Source organism: Sapajus apella, unplaced genomic scaffold (assembly GCF_009761245.1).
Source record: "Sapajus apella isolate SASKATOON/1434 unplaced genomic scaffold, GSC_monkey_1.0 scaffold8, whole genome shotgun sequence".
Taxonomy (NCBI): Eukaryota; Metazoa; Chordata; class Mammalia; order Primates; family Cebidae; genus Sapajus; species Sapajus apella.
The window spans coordinates 4,183,478-4,197,120 of NW_022436948.1; the positions used below are offsets into that span (position 1 = coordinate 4,183,478).

Sequence of the window (13,643 nt, forward strand, 5' to 3'; positions counted from 1 at the left end):
AGAAAGAAAGAAAGAAAGAAAGAAAGAAAGAAAGAAAGAAAGAAAGAGAAAGAAAGGCTCTAAGCTTGGTAGCTAGAGCCCAGAGCCAAAAGGAAATCCCATGTAGTCCAAGCTCTGCCACCTCCTAGTCACGTGACCCGGGACATCGATCCCTTTCTGCCCTGAATTCCCATCGATAACACAGGATGCTATCGTACAGCGCTAAGGACAATGTCCCACCCACATTTGGCCACACAGCCAGCAACTTCGGGTGCTGCTAACGTTAGTAGAAAACATAGTTCCTTTCCCAAGAGCCTGTTTTGGGGAGCCAGTGAGAGAAACCTGCCTGGGGAGAATCCTGGAGAGAAGGCAGCTCAGGTCTGGGAATATGCGGGTGGAAAACCCTAGCAGCGGCATGCTTGGCCTTCCCGCCCACCATTCGAGGGCATCCGGAACATTCTTCATTTGCGGTCTTGGCTTAGAGGGTGGGCAGCTAGCATGGTGAGGATCTGTATCCCCACCCACGGTTCATGTTGAATGTGACCTCCGTGTCGGAGGTGGGGCCTGGCGGGAGGTGGCTGGATCACGGTGACGGATCCTCCATGACTGGTTTAGCACCATACCCTTGGTGCTGTCTCATGGTAGAGTCCTCGCTAGATCTGGTTGACTAGAAGTCTGTAGCACCTGCCCGGACCCCTTCCTCCTGCTCCAGCCATGTGAGACGTGTCTGCTTCCCTTTGGCCTTCCACTATCATTGTAAGTTTCCCGAGGCCTCCCCAGAGGCCAGTGTCGCCATGCTTCCCATACAGCCTGTGGAACCACGAGCCAACTTCGTTTCTTATGAATGAGCCAGTCTCAGGCATTTCTTTATAGCAGTGTGAGACCGGTCTAATGCAGAAGTAGTGATGGGTCCATGGGAAGGTGTTTCCTGGGGTGAAGACCAGAGGGACCAGAAAAACCTTCACACAATAACGTTTGTTGAATTGAATTGAACTGGATGGGAACACCGTGTGCTTCCCCAGGGAAGCAGCATTCCTCATGCTAGAGGAAAGGAAATGTACTTCAGACGGGAGAGAAGATTCCTCCCATGATCTGCAACCTCTGCAGCTAACAGGGGCATGAAGAGAGAGGGCTGGTTCCCCTAACACTGCCGGAGCTGGGGAAGTTGGTGGTGGCCTCCGGGGAGGCTGGCCAGTGTGGCGGCATGTGGTGGGAAGGTGCCCCAGAGCTGACCTCACTCCACGTGGCCTGGGCAAGTCAGGTCTTCGGAGGAATTTTCCGTTTCCTCCATTTGAAGTTACTATGAAGCAGGCTTCTCTCATGTAAAGGTTTTTGCAAGAGAAGTAGAGAGAGAGCAACAACAACAAAAAATGAAAACGCAGTCATCGGCTCAAGAAATACTTGGACGAGGGAAGACTTGCTCAGTTCTGCCTCCTGAGTGGCCGGGTCCTGCCAGGTGAGGCGGATGCAGGGAGAACACACGGGTGAGGGAGCAGTGCCTGCACGAAAGCCCAGCGTGGGGGCCCAGGTCAATCCCAGCTCCCTGCATCACCTCCCTAACCACGGGCACCTCTAGAGCATTGGAGGCAGCAGTCACACACCCTGCCAGATAAGCCTTGTGGTCCCTTCTCTTCTTCTTTTATTATTTATTTATTTATGTTCGAGGCAGGGTCTTCCTCTGGAGTGCAGTGGGGCGGTCTCGGCTTACTGCAACCTCCACCTCCCGAGCTCAAGCCATCCTCCCACCTCAGCCTCCCGAGTAGCTGGGACCACAGGTGTGCGCCAATATATCTGGCTTATTTTTGTGTTTTTTGTAGAGATGGGATCTTTCTATGTTGCCCAGGCTGGTCTTAAACTCCTAGGCTTAAGTGATCCTCCCACCTTGGCATCCCAAAGTGCTGGGATTACAGGCATGTTCTTTGTTGGAAAAACCTCAAAATTTTTACAAAAGTCACAGTCTTGGTGTTTCCCACTAACGATCCTGCCTCCACCACGCCTGTCATTCATTTGTAGTGGACTACGTGCAGACCCAGGAAAAACAAGTCAACAGGGCAGATCAGCTTCCAAAGGTCATAGGCAAGTCGGGGCTGTGGGCCTGAGCAGTGAGGTATGTGGGTGCATTGTGGTGTCCATGCCACATGTGACAATCCCTGCGAGTGACAGGTTTCAGGGACACTCAGCAGAGGACAATCATTAGGCTCTGTCAGCGACTGAGGGTGTCGGACCCTGTAGCGGGGCCTCTTGTGCATCTTCTATTTGAATCTCACACCCTGTACGTGGCCAGGACTGTTACCACATTTCCTTTTACAAATGAGGAAACCAAGGCATCAAGAGGCTCAAGACCTTGCCTGGGCAGCTCAGAGAGTGAGTGGCAGAGACAGGATTTGTGGTGGGCACCTGGGTCTTGCGGTCACCCGTGTCACACACTGGTATCATGAAACCAGTCCAGCGAGCGTGTGAAGCAAGCAAACCTTCACCAACCTGCCTATAGTTTCCCCTCTCTGCCTGCTCGTGGCTGCCTTTTCAGAAGGGAGGCTGCACACCCCGTAAAGGGCCACAAAGCACAGACGCACACAAATCTACCCTTGGCCGAATGCCACTCTGCCGTCCCCGTCACCGTGGGTGGCCAAGGCAGGACCCACGCATCAGACGCACCCACTCCGCACCCACCTTCCTGCCAGCCCGCGCCTCCTATTCGTAGAACACCCGGTAGCTGAAGTTGTCGGACTGGATTTTAAAGTTGTATCCCCCATTCGTTCTCTGGTAGCGCACGATCAGAAAGGTGGCTGCTCCCACCACCAGCACAAAGATGGCCACCACAGTGAGGACCACATAGCCAGTGCCCAGGCCTGCTTCTGCACGTGGAGGCACACCTGGGGGAGGAGACAGCCACAGGTGAGAGATCTGCCTGAATGGGAGGAAGGCGATAGACAGTGTGTGTTTTATCGTCCTGGTGAATCGAACCTTTGCCATTGAGTCCTGACACTCTATTTACTGCTCACGGTTTCGCCTTTATTTTTCTGATATTTACATGTATTTGTCAGTTTATGTTTTCCTACTATTTCTCTTCTCTCTTTTTATTTTTTATATAAAAATGTCTAAACATAAAAGTAGAGAGAACTGTATACCAAACTACAATGATACAGCTTCAAGAATCTGCAGAAAATCAACTTTTGTATTTTAAACCTGTTTTTAAAGAGCTAAGTTGGCTTTTGAATTTTCTATCCCAGAGACGTTTTTCAAAGAACCAGACCATTCATTCATTCTACCTATGTCTGATTTCTAACTCGGTGACTTCTACTTTTATCTGTGTTGTTTCTTTTTACTTTTTTGCCATGTATAAGGTCGCTTTTTTTTATTTCAATTATTCTACTCTCCATTTCCAAAATTTTTAAGGTGATTTTCTTTTCGTATCTTTTTCCTTCATTTAACTCTCTACCCAGATCTGGGGCTGATGGATCTGAAGCTTGGGGAATGTGAGGCCCACGTATGCACCTGTGTGGCTGTGGGTTATTAAAGGGGAGGCAGGTGTCCACGCCCAGGACAGCACTGCAGTGAGGACAGCGCAGCCTGGGGAGGCCTGGGCCATGAGGGGGGGCTGGGAGAGCCAACAGGTCTTCCTGTGGTGGGGGGAGAGCCCAGCTTGATTCCGTGCATGGAGACACAGGTTGGGCCTACACAGGCTCCGCAACACAGGGGAATGGGCCATCCCCAGGCCCAGAGAAGCAATTGAAAAACAGTGTGGACCCCAAAAAATGTGAAAACAGGGACTCCAACAGCTACTTGCTCATCCATGTTCACAGCACCAGCCAAAGGGTGGCAACAACCCAAATATCCACCAACTGGTGAATCAGTCAACACAACATGGCCCCGGCATGCAATGGAAGGTTACCCAGCCAGGGGAGGAACGGCGCCGACCCACTGCAATGTCAGTGAGCCTTGAAGACGGCACGCTGAGTGAAAGACGCCAGGCGCCAGAGGCACATGCAACATGATCCTGTTCATAGGAACTGCCCGGAACCGGACAGAAAGCCGAAGGGCGATTTCCAGGGAGGATGGGAGGGCAGATGGAGAGTGAGTAGTGAGTGCGAAGCCGCATTTAGGGTGAGGAAAGCATTTTGAAACTAGATGGAGTTGGTGGCTGTGCAACATTGTCAATGTACTAAACACCACTGAGTGATTTACTTTAACACAGATAGCTTGAGGTTACATGAATTTCATCTCAATTTAATTTTTTTTTTTTTTTAAAACAGTCTTGCTCTGTCGTCAGGCTGGAGTGCAGCGGCACGATCTCAGCTCACTGCAACCTCTGCCTCCCAGGCTCAAGCGATTCTTCTGCCTCAGCCTCCTGAGTAGCTGGGACTACAGGTGCCCACCACCATGCCCAGCTAATTTTTGTATTTTAAGTAGAGACAGGGTTTCACCATGTTGGCCAGGATGGTCTCGATCTCTTGACCTTGTGATCCACCTGCCTTGGCCTCCCAAAGTGCTGGGATTACAGGTGTGAGCCACCACACCCAGCCTTAATATTTTTTTTAAGCTGAGCTGCCTGAGAAAGATGCCAGCCATCTGCCAGCTCTCTGGCCAGCCCCCATCAACCCAGGAGGAGAGGTGACCCCTCTCCACTTGGTGGCCCTGCCCTGGGGAGTGCACCTTGTAAGGGTGTAACTCATTGTCAAGGGCATCTATAGCCAGGTCACAGCCACATCCTGCAACATGTTTGTCCCCACCCAGTCCCCTCCATCTCGGGGTGTTCATCCCCACATGTCAGGAAGGTCCACTTTGGAAAGAGCCTTCCTGGACAACCAGGAGCACTTGAGATCGCGTTTTCATTCCCCATATTGATTTCCAGGCAGTCTGCGCAGAGTGGATGCGGCTTTGGGTCCCCCGAGAAACAGCACGGGGGCGTCACCATCAGCAAAGCTGTTTAGCAATGGCACTGGAGGATCCCGGGGGTGCTGAACAGTAAGCTGGCTAGAACCAGACCACCCCTCCAGAGAGAGGAACAGAGAACTCCCCCTCCTCCAGCCATAGTGACTGCAACCTCCCCAAGGAACTAAGCCCCCCAAACCCCGGCTGGCCACCTCCCCAGACAACTCCTAAATCACGATGGCCCCTAAATCCAACCCCCAAGAGCTCTCTAGTGGACCTTCCTCCTGTGCCTTGAGTTACGGGCCACCTTGCCAGCACAAGGAGGGACGTCGCCCTGAGAATGCTGGAGCAGAAAGACCAAGGAGACCCAATCCTGCTGGACCCTTGCAGCCTGGAATGGCCCCAGGCTGTCAGCCCCCGGAAAGACCCATCCCTGTTCAGTCGCCACTTCTCCAGCTAGGTTTCTGTGACCTGCAGCTGTGTGCTCCTAACTGATCCACTAGCTCAGGGCTGGCCACAGTGGGGCTGCAGACCAGTGCTGCCCAGTGACTGACACCAAAGTCCAGGAATGGCTACTCCCCATGGCGAGATTAGCTAGAAATGGAGAACAAGCCCTGAGAATCGTGGATCTCAGTTCCCCACAGCCATTGGCAAGGTCCTGCAAAACAGGGCATCTCTGTGCTCAGAGAGGCTCCTTGCCTGTGGCGTGAGCTGCGTGTGCATCATGACCGTCGGGCCACATGTCAGTCCATGATGCGCGGGAAAATTAAATGATGGCCGGGACTCTGAGCCATGGTTGCTTTTGTAAACAGGAATATAACCCAGTGAGGGAAAGGGAAGAATTCAGGTGGGGCTTAGAACCTAGATGACAGGTTAATGGGTGCAGGAAACCACCATGGCACATGTATACCTACGTAATAAACCTAAACATTCTGCACATGTATCCCAGAACTTAAAGTAAGATTAAAAATTAAAAATAAAAAAAGAACCCAGGTGCAGAGGAAACGGGGCCTTTCCAGGGGTCAGAGTTCCAGTTCAGCCACTGCCTTGGGCTCCTCAGTCTCCTCACTGCTGAGCAGCCTCAGGAATTGCTGCAGGCCCTTCCTGCTGGGACACTGAGCACTCCCTGGACACTGTCCTCAAACTTTCTCTGCCTTTCAGCACAGGGACATTCTCATGAATGTGAAATAATTGGGGAAGCTAGGAAAGGAAACACTGTGGAAGATTTCCAAAAAATGAATGCAGAAATTATGATGCTGATATGCTATTTGTTGGTAGTATACATTCAGGGAAGATGCCCAAATGGATGCTTTCTTAAACTGTCAATACACTGGATTATCTCTGTGTTGAATTGAGAACCCCTCACCTTCTGCAAAAACAGATATATTGAAATCAAATGGCCATACTGCCCAAACTAATTTATAGATTTGATGTTAACCCCATCAAGCTACCAATGACTTTCTTCAAAGAATTGGGAAAAAAACCACCTTAAACTTCATATGGAACCAAAAAAGAGCCCACATAGCCAAGACAATCCTAAGCAAAAAACAAACAAACAAAAAAAAAAAAAAAAAAACAAAGCTGGAGGCATCACACTTACCTGACTTCAAACTATATTACAAGGCTACTGTAATAAAAACAGCATGGTCCTGGTACCAAAACAGAGATATAGACCAACGGAATAGAACAGAGTCCTCAGAAAGAACACCACACAACTACAACCATCTGATCTTTGACAAACTTGACAAAAACAAGTGAACGGGAAAGGATTCTCTGTTTAATAAATGGTGTTGGGAAAACTGATTAGCCATATGCAGAAAGCTGAAACTGGATCTCTTCCTTACACCTCATATAAAAATTAACTCTAGATGGATTAAAGACAAACATGAAGCCTAACACCATAAAAACTCTAGAAGAAAACCTAGGCAATACCATTCAGGACATAGGCATAGGCAAAAACTTCATGATTAAAACACCAAAAGCAATGGCAACAAAAGCCAAAATAGACAAATGGCATCTAATTAAACTCAGAGCTTCTGCACAGCAAAAGGAACTATCAATAGAGTGAACCAGCAACCAACAAAATGGGCAAAAAAAATTTGCAATCTACCCATCTGACAAAGGGCTAATATCCATAATCTATGCAGAACTTAAACAAATTTATGAGAAAAAAACAAACAACCCCATCAAAAAGTGGACAAAGGATATGAACAGACACTTCAAAAGAAGACATTTATGCAGCCAACAAACATATGAAAAAAAGCTCATCATCACTGGGCATTAGAGAAATGCAAATTAAAACCACATTGAGATACCACCTCACACCAGTTAGAATGCCAATCATTAATAAATCAGGAGACAGATGCTGGAGAGGATGTGGAGAAATAGGAACTCTTTTACACTGTTGGTAGGAGTGTAAATTAATTCAACTATTGTGGAAGACAGTGTGGTGATTCCTCAAGGATCTAGAAATAGAAATACTGTTTGACCCAGCAATCCCATTACTGGGTATATACTCAAAGGATTGTAAATCATTCTATTACAAAGACACATGCACACGTATGTTTATTGCAGCACTGTTCACAAAAGCAAAGACTTGGAACCAACCCAAATGCCCATCAATGACAGACTGGATAAAGAAAATGTGGCACATATACACCATGAAATACTATGCAGCCATAAAAAAGGATGAGTTCATGTCCTTTGAAGGGACATAAATGAAACTGGAAATCATTCTTAGCAAACTGACATAAGAACAGAAAACCAAACACCACATGTCCTCACTTATAAGCGGGTGTTGAACAATGAGAACACATGGACACAGGGAGGGGAACATCACACACCAGGGCCTGGTGACTGAGGGGTGAGGGGAGGAATAGCAGCGGGTGAGGGGATTGGAGAGGGATAGCATTAGGAGAAATACCTAATGTAGATAACAGGATGATGGATGCAGCAAACCACTACCATGGCACGTGTATACCGAGGTAACAAACCTGCATGATCTGCACATGTACCCCAGAACTTAATGTATAATAAAAAACAAAAATAAAATAAATAAATGTTTGAGATTATGGACATGCTAATTACCCCTATTTGATCAGTAGATTGTACATATCAAAATATGTACCCCACAAATATGTAAAATTATTTTATTTAATAAAAAATAAAATATTGAAAAAATATATAGTTTTAACCAAAAAAAAAAAAAAATCCTGAACCCCCAGTACTGTGGGGCATGGCCTTCTTTGGAAATGGAATTGTTGCCGATGCAATTAGTCAGGATGAAGCCACACTGAGGTGGATTGGTCCTTAGTCCTACATGACTGGCATCCTTATAAAAAGAAGGCCGTGTGCACACTGACACACAGGGAGAAGGCCGTGTGCAGACAGGGGCAGAGACTGCAGGGAGGCAGCTGCAAGCCAAGGTCCACCAAAGATTGACCACAACCAGCAGAAACAAGGAAGGCGCAAGGGAGAACGCCCCCCTACAATGTTCTGAGAGACTGTGGCTTTGCCAGCACCTTGATTTTGGACTTCTGGCCTCCAGAAGTGGGAGAAAACAGATTTCTGTTGATTAAGCCACCCAGGCTGTGAGATTTTGTTACGGAGGTGCCAGAACATCACGAATATGATGTGAGGGCTGGGGTGGAGGGAAGCCTCAAAATGAAACCAGCCCAGTCCCCTGGGGACAGAGAGAAGAGGGCAGGTTATAAACAGCCTAGATCTGCACTCTCAGGCCCAGCTCATGCAGGTACCAGCTTGTGTGAGCTTAGGCACATTCCCTAAAATCTCTGAGTTGTTCTCATTTCTTCCCTGAAGTGGAGGTGATGGTGATGGCAGGGACAGAGCATGGGAGCTCAGAAGCTATGGATAGAGGTGAGGTCCTGAGGAACCTGTCTGCCAGCCTTCTCTTACCTCTGCAGTCTCCAACCATGTTTCTGTTAATACACACTATTAAAATGTAGTCAAGTCCCCACCAACTGGGAGACTCCATGTGTCTAAAGGATTTTGCTGTGTATTTGTATGACAGTCATAGATCAAACAAAAGCTACTAACACAATGAGAAAGAATGTTAAGCAACATGAATATGCAGTCATTGTTCTTGAGCCTGAGCAATTACACCCTTATTACATTTGGTGCTTCCTGCTTTGGTTATGCCAGTGTAGTGCTCTACTGGATACAAGTGCAAAGTAGCATTTATCAATAACTTCTATGGGCCAGGCTCTGTATGAAGTAGGAATTATTATTATTTCCATTTCACATAAGTCACAATTCACATGCTGCATGCACAAAGTCACAAAATTATTGTGTCAGAGTCAAGCTTTGAATCCAAGGAGGCTACTTTCAACCTCATAAATCTTAGCCTCACAAAGGATTCTTAGTTATCATTAGACACTCACAACAACCTTATGAGGTAGGCAGGTCATGTTGCAAAGAAAAATCAGAGCATCTGAAACATAGTAGGTGAATGAATTAATGAATAAGTGGATAGATGGATAGAAAAATGGATGAATGGGTGGATGGGTGAATGGACAGATTGATGGATGATGGAGGATGAATGGTTGAATGATGGAGGGATGAACAGATGACAGAAGGATGGATGAGATGGATGAATGGGTAGATGATAGATGAATGGATAGATGGATGGATGGATGATAGATGAATGGATGGATGATAGATAGATGGATAATGATTGATAGATGACAGATGAATGGATGGATGAACAGATGATAGATGAATGAATTGATGGATGGATAAATGAATGGATGAATGGATAGATGATAGATGAACGGATGGATGATAGACAAATGGATAGATGGATGGATGATGGATGAATGGATGGATGGATGAATGGATGGATGAATAGATAGATGATAGATGAATGGATGGATAGATGAATGGATGGATGGAGGTATATGGATGGATGAATGAATGAGTGGACGGATGCATGATCAATGGATGGATGATAGATGAGTGGGTGGATGGATGGATAAGGGATGGATGGATGATATATGAATGAATGAATGGGTGAATGGATGGATGGATGATGGATGAATTAATGAATGCATGGATGGATGGATGGATGATAGATGAATGGATGATGGATAGATAGATGATCAATGGATGGATGGATGATAGATGAGTGGATGGATGGATGGATGGGTGAATGGAAGGACAGATGATAGATGGATGAATGAATGGGTGGATGGATGGATGAATGAATGAATGGGTAGATGGATGGATGAATGAATGAATGGGTAGATGGATGGATAGATAATAGATGAGTGGATGGATGGATGATAGATGTGTGGATGATAGATGGATAGATGGATGAATGGGTGGATGGATGGATGATCAATGAATAGGTGGATGGATAAATGGATGGATGGAGAGATGGATGGATGGATAAATGACAGACAGAAAGACGAGTAGATAGATGTATAGGGTGATGGATGAGCCACACAGCTCATGAGTGTCAGACTCCATAATCAGACTCAGGTGTCCCAACTCCAAGTCTCATGCTTTTCATCCCTAGAAGTTTAATTTCTATTCGTGAAAGAACACATTATCTATTCATGAGAACACATTTCATACATATGCTATTTTTCATAGGGTGAAAGAAATAGGCTGACCCATTCTTCCCAGCAATTTAAGAAAATGAAGAGTGAGGAGAAGCAGGTTGTCCCAGCACCTCGACCGACAGTCAGCTGATGATCAGCCCGGGGACCTGGGACCCAAATCTAGAGATTCTGAGTGAGTAGGCCTGGGTGTGGCCTGGGACCTATGTCTACTTTTTTAGTTTCCCAAATGCTTTGGATGAGAACCAGCAGATGAGTCAAGAAAGAGAAAGAGCAAGAAGGAAAGAGAGAAAACCGAAATAGCAGTGGCTTAAAGGACATGAAAATTTCTTTCTTCCTGGCATAAAAGTGGAGGTCAGAGTCCAGGCCTGCCTTGGCCCCTTGCCCACAGTGTCCTGGGGAAGCCAGGTCCCTCCAAGGACTGGGCCCCATGGCTCTAAAGAAGAAAGTGGCAGGCAGGGCGCAGTGGCTCACGTTTGTAATCCCAGCACTTTTGGAGGCTGAGGCAGGCAGATCATGAGGTCAGGAGTTCGAGACTATCCTGGCCAACACAGTGAAACCCCGTCTCTACTAAAAATACCAAAATTAGCTGAGTGTGGTGGCAGGCACCTATAATCCCAGCTACTTGGGAGGCTAAGGCAGGAGAATCACTTGAACGCAGGAGGCAGAGGTTGCAGTGAGCCAAGATCGTGCCACTGCACTCCAGCCTGGGCAACAGAGCTAAGCTCCATCTCAAAAAAAAAGAAGAAAAAGAAAGCGGCAGACAGTGGGCACAGACATCTTTTAAGGAGGGTGTACCCCTAAACGTTGTCACATGACTATTCCATTTACATCTCATTGGTCAGAACTTACTCACATGGCCACACTGAACTGCCAGGAGGTTGGAATTACAGTTTTTATTTCTGGCAACCACGTACCAACAAAAGCTAGGGACTTGATTCCTGTGAAAGGACATGAGGACAGATACTATGGGACAACTAGTGGGTTCTCTCTCAATACCCAAAGCACACAATTTCCCCCAAACCAATTTTTTTTTTCAAAATAAGATGATAGGCCATATAGAAAATAAAATATTTTTCTGGAAAACTGATTTGGGGTTTTGAAAATGCATGCGGTGTAATTGGCTGATGGAAGTCTTAAACCGAGGGGTAACAGACATGCCATTTTTTGCATCTTTTGAATAAAACAGCTTTTTCTTGATGAATAGATAAATGGGTAAACATTTGTGCACACACGTGCACACACACACGTGCACACCCCCCACACGTGCGCACACACACACGCACACATGTGCACACACATGCACGTGCACACACATGCACACGCACATGCACATGCACGCACACGTGCATGCACACACGCAATCACATGCACACACGTGCACGCACACATGTGCATGCACGCACGCAATCACATGCACACACACACACGTGCACACACACACACACACACACACAAGTTGGCATGGCCTAGCGTACAGGCATGGCATAGCTTGAGTTCTTATCTCTTAAAAACCTACTTGATGTATTTACCCAGTGTCAAAAAACTTCACTGGCTTGATATTAAGCAGCTCAAAACATTGCGTTACGTAACTTCATGCCTGACCTCTTGAAGCCTCAGTCTTTTCATCTGTAAACGGGTATAGTAATAGATGGTGCTCCCCAGGGTTGCTGAGGGGAGCATGTTACATTCTGCATGTGAAGAACTTAGCGCCATGCTGACACGTAGCAACTCTCAGTGAACATTAACCATTAGTGTTTCTATTATTATAAGCCTTTCAGAAGCCTCTCAAGAGTTCCACATTTCAAAACAGTTGCTTTTCTGTATACACGCTGGTGAAAAGGAATTGGCTACATCTTTTCCTTAGTTGACTAAACCAAGTCATCAACTCACCTTCAGACCGAATGAGGGGTCCCCAGGACATCTGGTGGGTAGCAGAGGTTTCACTATTTTTCAGCAACCGAAAGTTATTGCAATTCTGGGTTTTTTTTTTCCAAGGAGAGAAACATCAAATTAGTTGAACAACATTTATGAGAATGTAGCTCATGATCAAGGATGATCATCTGATTCATATGATTTTATCCTGCTGAAAGCTGCAAGGCAAGGGGGCTAAGTTTAGCCAGAAGAGTGGGTGACCTGGTGAGACCAGGGTGGGGGGGCCCGCGGTTACAAGAGGCAGGCCCAGGCATCAGTGGGGAAGGAGGCGAGGTCTGCAAGAGCAGCAGGCTGGAGCAGACCCCTTGAGCTGCTTTTGGTTCCTAGAGCTGGTTCCTTGGATCCCTTGAGGACTGTGTCTGGGTCACAGGCCTCAGAGTCCCTCTGTGTTTTCCAAAGGCTGCGGCAGCCATTCGCTCCTCTTTACATCTTGGCCTTACAAAAAAGGCTGCCTGGCTCAGTGACACTGTGGGATCTGCTCACTGTATGCCTGAGATGGGTGGCAACATATCCTCCAAAAAGGGATTGAAGTCCTAAACCCCAGCACCTGTGAATGTGACCTTATTTGGAAACAGATAATCAAGCTGAGGGCCGCAGGGTGGGCCCTGATCCACTATGGCTGGTGTCCTTAGACAAAGGGGAAATTTGGACACAGACACAGATGTGTGCCGAGGGAAGACGAAGCAAAGAGACAGCGAAAATGCCATCTACCAGCCAAGGAACGCCCCCGGCCACCAGAGGCTGGGAGAGAGCCCTGGGACAGACCCTTCCTTCATAACTCTCAGAGGGAACCAGCCTGGCTGACACCTCCATCTTGGACTTCCTGCCTCCAGGACTGAGACAATAAGTGTGGGAAGTAGAAAAGCTCCTTTGTAAAGTTTCTTTTCTTGTTAAATTATAAGTGTGCTAATAACTTTGTGAAGCCCTATCCTACGTAGCTGTTAGACATGCCATGCTTATTGGCACATAGTACTTTCTATGTCCTTGTGCTTCAACCAAGATATCTGTGCTGGACGTGCTCACAGGCATGTCCCAGCTCCCCACTGATTTTACCTGTTTAGAAAAGTTTTAAGTTGTTAGCCAATCGGGTTTTAGTTTAGATTGTGAGGTCTGGCTCCAGCCAACAGAGATCAGACTCAGCAGTAAGGACGACCCCAAATGCACAAGGGATAAATTTGTCTGTTTTCCTTTGTTCATTGTACTCTCATGGCACAATGGCTAGTGAGGGTACCCTTCCTGCAGTCCAGGAAGTAAAAATTGTGTTGCTGAAAGATCCTT

At 47.0% G+C, this 13,643-nt stretch overlaps 1 protein-coding gene across 1 annotated transcript in view; it reads right to left on the reverse strand.

Annotated features, from left to right (window-relative positions):
- UMODL1 (uromodulin like 1) overlaps positions 1 to 13,643 on the reverse strand; it is a 71,790-nt gene that overhangs the window by 3,352 nt on the left and 54,795 nt on the right. The window contains exons 20-21 of the mRNA XM_032276805.1: positions 12,324 to 12,408; positions 2,650 to 2,852 (exon numbers count right to left, since the gene is read on the reverse strand). Coding sequence (XP_032132696.1) covers positions 2,671 to 2,852; positions 12,324 to 12,408 — 267 coding nt within the window. The 3' untranslated portion in view covers positions 2,650 to 2,670. The remainder of the gene's footprint in view (positions 1 to 2,649; positions 2,853 to 12,323; positions 12,409 to 13,643) is intronic.